Source organism: Musa acuminata, chromosome BXJ1-3 (genome assembly GCF_036884655.1).
Source record: "Musa acuminata AAA Group cultivar baxijiao chromosome BXJ1-3, Cavendish_Baxijiao_AAA, whole genome shotgun sequence".
NCBI lineage: Eukaryota > Viridiplantae > Streptophyta > Magnoliopsida > Zingiberales > Musaceae > Musa > Musa acuminata.
Genome location: NC_088329.1, coordinates 40,217,596 through 40,233,962, shown reverse-complemented (window position 1 = coordinate 40,233,962; position 16,367 = coordinate 40,217,596). Strand labels below are relative to the sequence as shown.

The 16,367-nt window shown below is 34.7% G+C and overlaps 1 protein-coding gene across 2 annotated transcripts in view; it reads right to left on the bottom strand.

The window, feature by feature from the left end:
• Positions 1 to 13,721, bottom strand: part of LOC135629808 (uncharacterized) — a 29,286-nt gene extending 15,565 nt beyond the window's left edge. Inside the window, exons 1-9 of one of the 2 annotated variants that reach the window (XM_065137661.1) lie at positions 13,533 to 13,721; positions 12,234 to 13,365; positions 11,320 to 12,157; positions 9,246 to 9,741; positions 7,493 to 7,644; positions 3,933 to 7,412; positions 3,634 to 3,843; positions 817 to 1,020; positions 487 to 690 (exon numbers count right to left, since the gene is read on the bottom strand). In XM_065137661.1, coding sequence (XP_064993733.1) covers positions 487 to 690; positions 817 to 1,020; positions 3,634 to 3,843; positions 3,933 to 7,412; positions 7,493 to 7,644; positions 9,246 to 9,741; positions 11,320 to 12,157; positions 12,234 to 13,365; positions 13,533 to 13,614 — 6,798 coding nt within the window. In that variant the 5' untranslated portion in view covers positions 13,615 to 13,721. Of the gene's footprint in view, positions 1 to 486; positions 691 to 816; positions 1,021 to 3,633; positions 3,844 to 3,932; positions 7,413 to 7,492; positions 7,645 to 9,245; positions 9,742 to 11,319; positions 12,158 to 12,233; positions 13,366 to 13,532 lie in introns of those variants that run through there. The other variant, XM_065137662.1, reaches the window with a different exon arrangement.
• Positions 13,722 to 16,367: the final 2,646 nt, after the last annotated feature.

Sequence of the window (16,367 nt, the reverse complement as noted above, 5' to 3'; positions counted from 1 at the left end):
TTGTACATTCAATTATCAAGTTAGCCTTGTGTTATTTTAGTATTTCTCACCACAAACATATGAGCACATAGACAGTGATTTCCTTCTGTTCCCCTACTTAGGGCTCCTCTTTACACACTCGTTATCAGCTTAAATCAACTTGTACCATAAGCATAATTCACAACTTTCCAATCTTACTAATTCAACAAAATCACCATTTTGGATAACTTGCTAAATGAGAAATACCACATATATGCACTTAAAATGATTTTAAATAGGCATTTTATGAATGTGTAGTGTGTTTCAAACCTATTACCCCCAATACATCACCAAAATGTCCTCCTGACATTAAGTTAATCCATGTAGCAATTACCTCAATTTAATTATCATTTTATATTGTTAAAAGAACATAGAATACTAGTTTTTCACAGCATAACCACCAACATGAAACAAGAAAGTATTAAAGAGAGAGATAAGTTGATTATTACAACAACTAGAAAAAAATACCTGAAGAACTAGAAAACTAGACTGAGAATCTGACATTGAAGAGGCATGAAAACTTAGCAAGAATTCCATAAGTTTGTTGCTCCTATATATTTTAGCATCGTCATCTAAATTTATTCCTGCATGTAAAAGCTGAAGAATCCACATGCGCTCCATTTTGAAATGGATGGAAGTACTTCCAAAGAATGCATGAAACAAAGGAACACTCTGCATCCAGAAAGCACTGGATAAGTGTGGCGCAGCCATTTGATAAAGTCGCGTGTATTGACATGGAATCATGATAATACATAATTTCACGCAACAAATAAAAAAACCAGCCAAGAAAATATTTACCTTGAAATTCATATTGGGCGAATGCATTAACAGCTTGTTTATTGTAAGGAAATGATTTTGCCTAGGGTCCAATAGTATGAAAGAAGCTTCTGCAGCAAAAATAGCAAAAACTGAAGGTACTCTCTCCCATGGTTCTGTTATCCCATTTTGAAAATATGTTAGAAGAAGTTGAAGCTGTAGCAAGTCCTTATTTCTCCGACAGTTCTGTTCCACATAAAGCAAGTTATGCAGAATTTAGTAAGTGAAAAATCGAGAAAAACCATTTCTTGACACTTTAGGAGACATTTTGTCTTACTAATAGAGTTAATGCACCATTAACAGCTGTAACCTGGGAAGATCGAATCATATAGGATGTGCAGCATGTATGTTGTCCAGTAAATCCACGTATGGCAGTTTCCATTTTTTATTTTCTTCGTCTTTCATCACATGTAACTAGCATCTTTTTTATGTTTCATATAGAAAGATCTTGCTTATACATGATTAAGTTTCTTTTGTCAGTATAGTCTTTAAGATTATTATATTCAATAATTAATAAGAAAAATGTGGCTTGAGCTGAAGACAATTTAAAATGCTACAAATGATCTTTAAGCCAATTAATGTGCATCATGGATAGTCTTCAAATTGCAGATATAATATAAAGTGAAGTTATTTGTCCAAAGAAACTCAATTAAAAATTGTGACAAAAGCATGTAAGAACTGTAAGATTTTAAATTGTTCGACAAAATCCTAAACAGCTCTGACAAATAATCTTTCCCTCCTAGAGCACTTGTTGCATAAATGTTATATCATTTCAATTCAAGAGCTTACTTTCAACATTCACTAAAGGTAACCCAAAAGCATCAATTTTTTTTTCTATTTCGTTAGCCTACAACAGAAAAGACATCAAATACATATTACTGGCAAAGTAAACAATGAAGTTTTCTATGCCAGTGAAATAAAGAGAAAAAGGCAATGCTCATTTGCTGGGAAAGTAGAGAATGTAAAGGATACAAGAATAAAGCTCTACTTCTGAAGGTAAGGACTCCAATCTGTTGCAGTCAATGAGACTATAATTTTTAGATGGGTGTCAAATGGCATTTTATCTTAGAAAAGGCAAAAAATGTGTTTCTTGTACAGAAATACAGATGCAGTGATATCAAAATCTTGCCTCTAACATATAGCTAGCCAAATATTTTTTCTCCTTTTAATTTCATCTTAGTTCTTACTGTTTGCATTTATGATTTCTAATATCCCGACCAAATCAAGTTAAATATCTTTGATGGAAGAAACTGCTGGTTTCACTATAATGCAAGGTAACTGATACATGGCATTCTCTAAAAAATCCTCAAAGATACTGCGTCTTTATGCTCAATAGGCACAGACAATTAAAGTACAAACTGTTCTGGACCATGATTTGCAACTATTCGAGTAATCATCATGGTACAAGGTAAGTAATTAATCATCATCATCAGTAATAGCTTGTGTTGTACTGTCTTTATCAAATTATATCATATAACAATACCATACACGATACTGCTGGCTTATACATTGCATTCCTCATTTAAGTCCACAAGTCTCAACTATGGAGAGTTTTATAGCATGTTCTTCTTCTCTTTCGAAGCTTATATAAGTAGCTCAAGGCTACCTTTATTACTAAACATGGTAACGATGAAAAAAAATCATTTTGCATCAAATTAAAGACTGGAAGGGGACACAACAGATAGACATGATGCACCAGAATTACAAAAAAAACACTTGCAAAGCATGCTGGAAAATTGATGTTTGACCATTTTATAAATAATTTAATTAAAAGTGCAGAAATCATTTATGGTCATCAGTTTGCTAAAAAAAATTAGCTTAGCATGGCAAAGAAGAATTTTTAGTAAGATAAACAGGCAAGGGTAGAAGATCCAATGCAACCTAAGATGCAATATATGCATTGAGACACTGAGACTCATCTAACATGTGACGCACATCAACATATCAGAACTAATATAGCTAAACACAGAAAAATAAAATGTTAAGGATAAGGGGATAGAACCAAATGACAATCAAACAGAGAAAATATTCTTTTTGTTGGTTTGGCAATGTTAAAAAACACCATTTAGCACACCAATGAGAAGGAAATAATTTTGATACTTCAAGTGTCAAAAAAGTTAAGTGTCAAACTAAATAATATAGAGAGACAATTAGCTCCGAAGGACAGAAAGGTCCTTGTTTCACAGGATATGTGACCTTCCATAAAGCCAACAAGGTGAGAATTGATTCTTTTTTAAAATATCACCTTGTCTCATCGATCTGGTTTGGCTATTATTCAAATAACACATACTTAAAAATTCAAAGTTGTAAGCAAGGCAAAAGATTCCATGTTCATTTTTTAAAGTTAAAAACTAGATGATCGAAGATATACAGAATTACAAGAAAAGCAAGAGACAATCATGTGAAACATTTTATGCTTTCCTTTTTAACTGACAGGATAACCCCAATATCATAACTCATTACTTTGCTAGGTAAGATGGATGAAAAATGTTAAACGTAAAAAGATAGGAAAGATATACCTAACTGCACTCTCTTGTATGCAAGTCGCACCATGTTGATACAAGAATACACTATATATTTTAACATATAAATCAATGCTAACAAATCATGAGCAAAAGAATAGTATGTGATAAGAGCAGACAAAATATCCTATCAGATCAAAACTGAATCAAAGAACAGAGAGAAAGGAAGTGTTCTTTTAAGCAATTATACTTGGTAGTTCCATTTAGACATCCATAAATAAAAAAAAGACTCATGAGCAATTACACTTAATAATTCCATTTAATGAAAAACATATACCTCAACAGCTAATTTAAATCTTCCAAGGACTTCATAGCCCAATTTTCGCAACTCTTCATCCAGAGAAGATATGCTTAGAAATGCAATAGCAAGCAGGCCAAGTTGAGCAAACTCTACAGGCTTAATGAAGTCCATGACAAGACTATGAAGTGAGAATCGTAATATGAAAGCAGGATCATACCCTAGAACTAAGTCACCTTTTAAAGATCGCTGCCAATAGAGGAGAAGAATTATGAGGAACTTGTGGCTGGTAACTTAGCAAGGAAATGAGAATGATCACAAAAGATGTTGGGAAGTACCTCTATCGTATCACCAAATTTATCATGAAGAAGGTTTTCCAATGACATTGAGGCAGTCAATGAAGATCGATTGTAACAAAAATGCAAAACTGTAGTCACGCACTGTTTTGTATCAACTGGAATATTCTCCCTAAATAGCAATTTGCGTAGATCCTCAGCTGATTCACAACCAGGTGTCATGGAGGAAGAAGATAGCTGATCAAGTGTCACTTCTTTTTTTATTTTCAAGATAGACAGACCCCACAAGTAATCCATTTCAGAAATTTTATCATATTCAGATCCTTCACTTGACTCAATCTCGTGCATGAGATGAAGTATCTCCAAATCAGTTTCACTAAGAGTTGCACCATAGCCAGATAAAAGAAGAACAAGTAATTCCCTTGAATCCTTGCCATCAATGTTTTCATGTCCCACATTGTACTCTCTACTCTTGTAATGATATAACACTCTGAGCAACTTAATTAATTCCAACTTTCTTTCTTCTAAGTGAGGGTTTGTAGTGCCCCTGAATTCACAAGCTTTGTGATCAGTACAAGAGATATCAAGTGATTTTAGAATACTTGGGGGCGGTTGCAATAGTGATTCATTAGCCATTAAAGCAGATGAATTGGAAAAAGAATCACTAGAAAGAATAGTGGACACAAACTGAGAGTGTCCAAGCAGCAGCCCAAGAATTTCAGATGAGGAAAATGTCCTCTTGGTTTCTGGTAATGCAGCAACAAAGCAGCGAATTGCCTTAAGGGTAGCAGGGTCTTCAAACCTATGGAGAAGGCAAGATCTAATAAAATGATCCAGAAAAGGAACAGAAGGCAACTGGTCAAGGCAACCTTTACTTTCAATAGATAACTCAATGATGTTGTTCAAAATATAATGTTCTAGGAATCTGCAAATGCTGTAATTGTCAGAAGAACAAGATCTGAAAGATCTATCACCATCAAAAGGAAATATCCTGACTATCTGGTCCAATGAATTGACCAAAATGGTTATAAACCTTAGTTTCGCACAGTTCAATCTTTTGGACTCCTTTTTCTGAGTCATCTCATTGGACTCTTCTGGTTCCAAACGTTGTGTCAAACTTTCCACAGGTGATAACAATAACCTCGTAAATGATATTTTAGCATAAATTTCAATAACGAGTTTCAAGGAATCCTGATGAGAACAAGAATTTAGTATTTTGATATCATGATCAAGTAGTTCAAACGAATGTGGAAAAACAGAATCAAATATTTTCAGACGCTGCTTCTTTGTAACTGAACCCCCATTTAAAACGAAAAAATAGTGCAACATAGTGACTGCTTTCCCAAGAAGAGATCTCTTCAAACAATTATGGAAATCTTCATATGATGTCACCGGAAGTTCATGATACTCTTCCTGGAAAACACTGCCAGATACGTAGCTTTTCCAGTTTGACAAATTTTCCAAAAGAATCTTAGAATAGAAAATCAGTATACTTCCAATAAACTTAAGATCCTTTCTGTGTGAAGTGACATATGACAAAGCAGCAGGCAGAAGAATCACAAAATCATCCTCAGAAAGGCTATAGTTAAAGTTCTTAATGGCCACCTCATTTCTTAGTGGCGATGCACCATCTGTATTCAGAACATCAAAATCAGATGAATCTTTGTTAAAAATAGCCAAGAATATCTGTCCAAAGACGCTCATGTGCAGTGGGCTTACTTCCATAAGTAATGACAATATTGTTGCCTTGATCTTGCTTGTGGGACTGAGGCAACATAGTACTAACTTCATTGGACTATGGATGACCATCCCAGAAAAAAGCATGTATAATGGAAGACAAGTAGTGTGAGGTTTTAGATGCCTCTGATTGTACACAAAGTTGACAGCTTTTAAAAGACAACTATTTGCACTTTTTATATCAAAACGTATAACCAAATCAAGAATACTATAATAAACCGTCTGAAGAATGGTCGCATTGAAACTTCTATTACTTATTCTATAGAAGTGATAGAGTTCTGATGTATGGTGACTCCATTTTAGATAACCATATAATAAATCCAACGCACCATCAGCAATAGGCAGACAAAAAAGAACAGCAGAAAGAAGTGAACTGCAACCAGAAATGTCAATTTCTACTTTACCGAACATCCAGTGAGCAAGTTCAAGAAGATCAAAAGGAGAAAAAAATTGCATCATCGAGTGAATGATGTAAAAGTAAGGAAGAACCGTACTGAAATCTCTCCTCTCAACAGAAGCATCAAACTTTTCCCTGAACAATAAAGCTGTTTTCTGAATCAAGTTCCTGGCAACCTTCAAAACTCGTTCATCAAAAACATAGGTTTGAGATGAACAATGGCTCCCAATCGTCCCATACAAGAATTCCTTAAAAACCTTAATTAAAAGCTGCAATACAAGAGAGTCCATGTCGTGAAAATTTTGCTTTGAGTAGGTTAGAAGAGAATCAGTACTATCATACAACTTATCAACTGCAAGGGTTCTGCTACAGCATATAGGATATTGAACGGACAGTGCCACAAGAGGGTGGTTAAGGATGAGCTCTATTACATCTTGAACATATTTAGTCGATGAAGATCTTTCTACAGTCACAGATCCAGTGGGACCTGCAAAATCTACCAAAACCTGCTCAAAGATGCAATCTACCACAGTGAAGCATATCTGAAAGAGTTCTTCAAGAGTATCAGATCGCTCAGCTTCATAGGATGACCGAATCTGATGGGCCCAAAAGAGTACACATCTGAGAAACAAAACCAAGTCATCAGTTGAGCCTTCGGTTACCTTAATTTTTAGCAAACCTACAATATCAGGAGAATGCAATATATCCATCATTCTGGTTGAATGGCTCCTGTAACTGCCAGAGCACATAAATGCAGAAAACAGGGCATAGAAAGGAGCACGCCTCAGGAATAAACCTAAAGAAGTAGCAGCCAATTCTTCAGTAACTAGGCTGTCTGAGAATAACGATATTTCAGTGAGATGCATAAAATCATTTCGATCAAGTGAATGATCATTATTCCCTCTGCAGTCATTTCTATCTGAATTCCTAACCTTTTCCAGACAAGCGCGGAACATATTTGGCCACAAGTTAACAACTTCAGCCAGAAACCTTGGTTCAAGAAAGAGTACATATGACAGGTATTGAATATAAGAAGTAAATTGCAGTGGGGCAATGGTAAGCAGCAAATGAAGATTTCGTAGGACATCCTCAAGTGATGCACATATGATTGATGATAAAAATGCGAAGGCTACTTCATCTTGCTTGCCTAAATTTGTCCCACCTATAAACTCCTTTATCTTGGAACATATCAATATGAAAGAGTTTTTTCCTTCTGAGGTAGTCTCCATCATGGGTAACAAAGTAAATCTCTGCTGTTTCAGAAGATTTTGTGCAAAATACAATAAATTTTTCAATGGCCTCCATTCACAAAGAGAGCTCTTTGAATCATCAACAAATTTTTCATTTAAAATCAAATCTATCAGACCAGGTAGTATTTTCATGTATACCTGTCAAATATTCCATCAGTGTCACAATCAAGAAAGATGATTTTAAAAAATTATATAATAGAGTATGGAAGCCCATATACCTGTGACTGCAAAATCAAGTTTAACGCATTAGACACATACAACGAAATAGCAGATCTCTCATATAACTTGAAGGTCGCAGAATCCGACTCAAGCAACCTCAAGCACTTCTGAAGGATACAAATAATGAGGGGGCTAAAACCAGGAGAATTATCTGCAAGCATTTAAAATGGAAACTGAGCCTTATCGAACAAGAGAATGCATCCTCTTTCTACTAGTAAACATATTGACCAGAATGTGAAAATTGGTTCTTATTTACAAATATATATTACACAAAAAGGATAAAAAATTAAAGACAAAGGCAACTGAATAACTTAAACCAATACATGAAAAAATAAAGTATATTTCTTGAAATTGTCATTTATGAGAAGATAATGGGAAAGTAACTATTCCAAACAAGAATTGCACGTCCTCTATAGTAGTGCAAGTAACCACAGGTAACAGCTCAAAGCTATACTTACCAAGAACCAAATCATAAACATAGTATCTTTCCTGGGAATTGCTGTTTAGTAGCATGGGGACAGTGATGATTTAGTATCATGGGGGCAGTGATAATACCTTAAGACAGTATTGTACCATGCAGTGCAATCCCATATCAATCAAACAAGCCAAAATTTGGCCTAATACATCAAAGATCTTTTTAAGGATAAAAATATAACTAATCATGCATGAAGGCCAGCATACCAGATAAACTTGAATAAAGGTCTACTAGCAAACCAGTTTAATGAATAATCAATTTCCACAATCAGCATCAGTCAAAAACAACAAAAATCATGAGAACCACAAACCAACAATGAGGGATCATCAATTTACAATCTTTTAAGAATCCAAACAAAAGCAAAAAGTTAATATAGTAGCTACAGATCAATATAGTAGATCCTGCAATATATGTTGCTCCCTGTCAGCATATTGCATATAATTTGATGGAACATGGAACTTCTACATCAGCTTGTCAGTACAAAAAGACTCACATTAACAATATACCAATAACTTTGTCATGATGTACAATCGAGGGATGAACAACCAAAAAAAATATTGGTGGAACAACATAGCAGACAACCTTAAGGTAGGCTTCAAGATAATATATGGACAATAGAAAACAAGGAATGTATGTCCTAACAGCTTGTTTAAATTTCAGAGACAAAATAGACAAGATTAACACTTCATTTTCATGTTCTTTCTGTCATATTTCTTTCTCTTTTCCATGTAATACTGGAAGATGAGTGGTTTCTCCAACAAATTATGGCATTATAGCAACAGGCTCTAAAAGTTCAACTGTAGATCCTACCACTTTGTTTCTGCTAACAAATCTATGACTTTGGGGCTGTTCCCTATGGCACATCTTTCATATATTTGGATGCACCAAAATATGCTTGTTCGCTCAAAAGTATCCTAGCATGAAATTGGCAGGACAGAATTAATGCCAAAAATACTCTTTGTCATGTTCATTAGTTTCCAGATATGCTGATTAGTTTGTTTGAACTTTGAACTGAATCAAAACATTGTACATTAAAAGGAGATGTAAAACCCCAAGGCGTTAACAGTTTTGTATGTTTCCAAATATGTTGTTTAGTTTAGAAGACCATAACTAAAAAGCATAACAAACTAGTATATACATTACTAAGTAGTTTCCAAAAACCACTCAGATCACAGAGCTAGGTGAAATAAAAGCTACAATCTGCAGCCCAATAATTTCAGTGAGCTTTTCAAGATTAACAGATTCCAATATGTTTTAGGTTTTAAGCTAGCATTTACCTTGAAAGTCATCTAAACTGGAGATAAGCTTGTGCATATGATCAAGATGCTTGTATAAGTTATTTCCTACTGTTGAAACAGCATCACAGAGAAATGAGATGACAACTGCATACAAGCTATGAATTGCTTCTGCTCCTTGGTTTTCCCTAGACCAAACTGACCTGCTATAACCAGGTAAAGATATTAACCAGGCATCAATCTCCGAAAGGTTCTGGTCGAAGGCACCAGTGCTGACAAGGGATGCCTTTGCCAATGCATAAGCTTGATCTCTGATACGTGTGCCCGATGAATATATAAAAATATGAATCAATGGCTGCAGGTGTCTGTACATGAAATCAGGCACTTTGGCTCGAGCACTAGTTCCAGAAGATTTACCGACATACTCAACTAACAGAGATAATAGAGACTGTTGCTGATCGGTAGGCAGACTTAAGGCATTACTTGGTAGAATTCTGAAGAAGTCAAAAGAGCCTTCAAAAGCACTAGGCAAAATTCGCTGCAAGAAACCAGTTCAAAACGTTACATGGTGAATGCATTTGTATAAGAACCTCTTCAAGAAAAAGGATAACTCTTCTATACAAACGACAAAACAAGCTTAGAAAGACTATTAAGGATGGTGTTTATGTGTACATTACCCAAACTGTACCATATATCCACTGAATGATATTGACATTGAATAATACCAAACAAAGTACTCCAGAATTACATGTAACACATGTAACAATATACATTGTTCTTTCATGATTTGTTTCACTATGTGTTAAGCATTTGTTTCATTTAATTATCTAAAATTACAATGTAGACTTGCCAGAAAAACATTGGACAGGCACTCCTTTCTGATATGTTCACAAGTTTTGGATTTAAGATGGTAACTGCTATCATCTACCAAACAACTAGTCAACTACTAAGTAATTTATAATTTCTCAAGCAATACACATCACAGCAATATAGAGAGCAAAGTTTCAGATCCAGGTCCAGTACAATATAGGTTTCGGACAGACCTGTATGGTAACCATACAGTTTAGGATCAGTACAGGCCCAACTAAATGAGGAGGACACAGAGGATCTGAAACCTATATTGTACTGGACCTGGATCTGAAAACGAGGAGAAGAGGTCGCCACACATATGGGCAGGACAAGTAGGAGGCAACAGTCGCAGCAGCAGGGTGGAGTCATGGTGATGCGGCGAGCTGAGGCAGCGGCGGCGTCAACAACGAGAAGATGGAGGGGAATAGAGAGAAAGAGAGGGAGAAATAATTAAAGAGACAGAGATGGAGGGAGAGAGAGAAGAACTAACAGTTGTGACAGCTGCCACAAATTATAGAATGATCCTGATTCTAACCAAAACACTTACCATCCGACACCCTTTGGTAACAATCTCTTTACCACCAGAGAAGCCTGATACAGTGAGGTGACCAGGTGGTACAACCTGCCTTGGACAGAAATGGACGAAATCACCTGGTTCACATCCTGGTTGGCTATATGGACCAGTAAATACTAGCTTGTCCCGCTGAGAGAGATTTTAAATCAAGGTAGAGGGTACCAGGAAAAAATTGGTTATATAATTAACACACCAACAGAATATACAATATAAATGGTGATTTTTTTATGAATTCATATTAAACAAAACCATATAATGTTTTAACAAAAATCCTCAAAAATACCAAAAGAAATTATTTAATCTTATAAAAACAGTTTCTGTCTCATATTAAGTCAGTGAATATTCCGAAAATCTGTAATATGAACACCTATACATATATGTATAATGATTTTGAGGATTCTAACAAACTCTTGAAGAGTATGCGTATAAATAGCAGTAGTATTTAATATTTATAGAAGAAGCAATAACAAAATAAAAATTACACCTCAGTTAACATAAACGAGAATATAAAGCATTAGACATAGTCTAGAGGTGAGCCAACATTCACAATATTTCTGAACTCTACCATCTAGTACTTTCTCTTCTATTTTACATATGAAACAAATACTACCGATTTAATTGTTTTTCTTGCTGCTCGTGCATTAGACACTGAGGTAATCAAAATTAAGAACAAGAGACAATGTTGTAAGTTACCATGTAGAGTGCAAGGACATCAAGCAGCCTTGAGTAAAAAAAATCTTGTTCGTCCACTGGTTCAGTTGTAATCGGTTTCTGCTTATTTAACCCCCATATCTCAGCAACTATTGCTCTACGATCTTTGTCCCCCTCCAATTCAGGAATGCTAACTACATTTCTAGATTCATTTTGATAGCTAGGAAGCACATTTGTAGGTTCAGAATCCATCCTGCTAATAATGATATCAACATTCTCCTCGGTGATATCAGATTTCAGTCTCTTTCGTGCAACTTCAGGCGTGACAGCAGTTCTTTTCAAACGCTTTGCTGAATGTTTGTAACTCAGTGATGATAGTAACTTGAGAAGAACTTGAAGATCTGGTAGTGCTCCTCTAGCCTCATCCTGGATGTACTGCCTCAGAGAAACACATTTCTCAGTTCCTTCCTCATCACTATGGCACAAATCTCCATCACCTATGAACTCATCAACTCCAACAAAGCAACTGATCCCTGGAAGACCATGTAACTCAGCTATCTCTTTGCAAGATGAATCAACTGTTTTTCTGGAAAATTTGCTTTTTGTAGCATTATCTATTGTTGTGATAAGATTTCCAAGTGACTTGAGTGATTCCAAAATAAGTCTTAGAGACCCATGCTTAACAAGAATGTCAGCATGAAGCAATCCCTTATTCACTAATGACCGATTACAAGCACGGGGTATGATGCTCCTAAAAACACTTTGTAATTCATCACTGCCCATAGGTGGCACATATTCAGGTCCATAAGCAAAGGACATGACAGCAGCTTCAGTATTTACACGGGAAATTATGTCGGCTGCAAGGGAGATGGCAGTAAACCTGCAACGATCTTATTATACAGATAAAGAAGCATAAACGTAAAAGAAATTGCAACAGTTGAGAGAACAGAACTGACCAAGAAGATGATAAACGGGGTTCAAGATGGTATGGGAACTCATCCATGTAAGCTGCAGATAAAGATGGCCTCTTGTCGGCAATGGCCAACAACAACTCCCTATGATAATCGACCTCTGTAGCCTTCAATTTCTTCATGAGATCAAGCAGCCGCTTCTCGTTCCCCTTCAATGTTAGACTAGGCATCAAGCCGTTACTAGGATCTGTGCATACCATTACCAGAACCTCGTGTGCAATGTCAGCAGCACGGCCTGCCATTGGGTTTCCTGAAATGTAGCTCAACTGCTCTAAGGTGGTGCTGCCAAATAAAACACTCCGAAGAGCTGGTGGGATGAGAGAATCTTCAACCAGCACCTTATTCCGCAAAGTAGAAAGAACATATATGACTGTCTCAGTGTCATCACTTCCAAAACCGCGAAGCACCCCAGAGTACAACTCCCTCTGCTGTAGAACCCACCTCAACAATCTAGGGTTACCAATCTCAAGAAATGACATGGCAAAGCGAACAAATGCCCTTCTTGTGGATCCTCTGAATCCATGCCTCTCGTCCCTCCCTTTCTTCTTCTGTATACCTGACAGCTTAGAAAGGACTGGCAGCTTAAAGTCGAAAACTTTGGCAACCTCAGAAGCTAATCGTCCACTACGCCTCACTACTGAAGCCAAAAGGTTCAGTGCCGCACTCTGCCGCCTTGAATCTTGACTACTCAGCTCGATGTAGACATCGTTCAATTTCATCTCAACTAATAAACGGGCTAAGCTATCAAGGTTTCTACCAATTGGATCAGCCAGTGACTTCCCATCAGGATGGTCGAGAATCACAGAAACCAACGATAATATGTGTGACATCCCAGGCTTCCCTTGGTGAAGCCTCCAAGCTTCCATGATCTCCGAGCATTTGGGAGCCAACTGTATGCACTCACGTAGGATCCCTCCACCCGTTTCCCCCTTCAACAAACGGATGAACTCCTTGGAGGCTTCCGAGTAAATTTTTATCTCCGGGGAGTGCAAGTTCTTCATAATCTCGATAATTTTAACTCTGTATGAACTGATAACTGGTTGCCTCGGCTCCTTCCCTCCAATTACGTCCTCCTCGTCTTGTAACTCCTCTCCTTGAGCCGAAAACTCCTCGTCATCTTCAAAAAAAATTCAAAAATTGTCAATATTTATTGAAAATAAGTAAAAAAAACACGGGAAAAAATCAAAGAAACAAGTGAGAATGCGGCAAAGGGAAGAAAAAGAAAGAAAAGAACCATGCGCATCAGCATAACGAATGTGCAGGCGAAAGAAATCATAGAAATACCTCCGGGCAGGTCACCCGCGACGTCTAGGGAATAGAGACCGTGGTCGAGGTCTACTTCGCGGATTACTTCGCCGTCTTCCATGGAAGGAGTATGGGAGTGGAGGTCGAGAGGAAGAAGAACGAGGGTGAGTACCTCCTTGAGTTCGGTGATTAGGGTTTTAGGCGGTCACGGCAGGGTTTGGGGCTCTTTTCCTGCCAAGCGCCTCCCTTGTTTGATTATTCCCGTTTACCCCCTTCCTTGATTTCTTTTCCACGAAAGCCCCTTCTTAGGTGGCTCTGAAAGACTATAAGAGAAGGAGGCCTTATATGTAAATTACAAAATAAAGGGTCCCTTTCAAAAATTGTCCCCCATTGAATATATATATATATATATATATATATATATATATATATGCAAGCAAAAAAAAGGAAACTATTACATGGCAAAAGAAATAGGATAATGATAAGGAATGATATTAATCATAATAAAATAGTATTTATTTCTTTGTTATGATATTAGACAAAATGGTTTTGGTCTATAAATTAAAAAAATAGTATACATTGTTTCTTTTATAATAATTTTATGAATTTCTCATAAATAACTGAATTATAATAAAATGACTCAATTAACTTAAACTGAATCATATAATTAAATAGCATCATTGCTAGACTTTCCCTGTCAACATAGAGATTAATGAAAAAATAAAATAAAATAATGCAGTCAATGATCTCATTTAAAATATATCTAATCAATAAATATAAATTAGAGATTGGGATTGTGGAAGAAATATAGTTGATTATTGGGTTGGTGAAAGTTGAGTATTCTGATAATTTTATTGATACAATATTTCTGTCAATTGTATCTAAAACTAAATCATTTAAACCATCTTTATTTTCTTCATGCCATAGTTTTGTGCAAAGAACAAAGGCATGTGTTGGTGATCAAAGACTTATAAATTTATTATCTTCATTTTAGTTATGTAACTTATCATAAAGTTATTGATAGGCTATGTTTTGAAATACATTTATTTTTAAATATATATTTAGAAAATAGTCTGAATAAATACATAATTATGATATGAAAACTATATTTTAAATATGTATTAGCACAAGTATTGTTTAGTAAAGTTATATTTCAAAAATTCATTGATTATTATCAGATAATTTTACTCTTCTATTATTTTTAATATTTATTTATAAGAAAATATATTTTTTATTTAATAAAAAATTTACTTTATAGAAGACATAAATATGTTTGTTTCTCACTAAATTATATTAGAAATCTTATGATTTTATATTATATTATATTATATGGTACTTTGAAAATTTAAAATTTTATTAGCATCTTGAAAATTGATCTTAAGATAATATTAAGTAATATCTGAATAAATATGACTTAAAAAAAAACCAAACATCAATTTATATTTGAGATATGCATTCATTCACTCTCGTTGTACATCAAATCGGGCAAAAACTATTGTAAGCCTCATTTAGTGCATAAAAGAATATTAAGATTATTCTTTGCATGATGCATGCACTAAAAACAATATCTTAATATAAACGAAGTCAGGAAATGTTTATGTTAGCAATTTCCTGACTCCTCGTCGAAGTTTCTTTTAGCAAAAGTAAACTTTAGATTAAGATCAACTCATTACATCCCCCAATATACCATTCCATGATCATTGGATTAATCTCAAGGCATTAGAGATCACCCCTCTATATAATTAATTAGACTTTGAGCAAATCCACAAATATAATATTCGAGTCTAAACCCTTAATATTTTTTATTTTAATATTATTTTTATAAATAGTAAGTAACAAATATAAGATTCGAGTCTAAACCCTTACGGTAATTTATCTATATCTTTATTGGTTAAACTTACTTATACAATAAAAGCATTGCTAATATCATAGTTTAAGATCATTATTAGTCCAATAAAAAAAGAGCCATTCATAAAAAAACCATCATATTCCAAAATAATAATACTTATTGTCCAAAAGTTAATGATGTGATAATTTATCTATTTTCAATACATTTAATCTCTCTAAATTTGCATTTATCACATCTAACCCTACAAATCCACAACTTATATATTTAGTTAATATTGATGACACAACTTTTTTTACTTTAGAGAAGAGACATTTAATTTTAATTTACAATAAAAATAATTATATGGCACATACTAAATCTTATAAAGGCAAACACGTGATTAAATTATATATTTTTTAATTTTCGAAAAAACTCTTATTTTATTTTTTTTGGGATTGGTGACCCATGTTTTATTATTTCCCATTACTATCCCCCACTTTTTATATATCCTCAAAATGTCTCTAACAGGATAAACCCAAAAAAAAAAAAAAAAACTCATACCATATTTTTTGCACCTCCATAAAATTATTATAATTAATATCCAAACACTTAATATATAATTCAAACCAGATTATCATATTTTATGATATTTTAAATAATTATCTATTTTTGATTAGTCTTATAGTGTTTTTGTATATATATTAAAAAGTATTATAACCGAGGAACAATAACTCGAAATATAATGTATTTTTATCTGTCTTGAATAGAATATATTATTCTCGAATAAGATTATAGTATTTTTTTAGCACTTTTATAAGAAAACTACAAACCTTCATAAAAAATACTATAACTATACCGATTCATCTTAGAACGAGACTGCTTTAAGACACGTAAAGTTTTAGATCCAAGCTCCAATAGAACCGGTCCAACGTAAAATATTTCTTTTAATTGTAAACCCGGTCCAAGCTCCAATAGACCCGGTCCGAACTATTCTCGGTCCAGATTTGTTCCAGAAGGATCTATAGATCCGACGGTTCACATCAAAC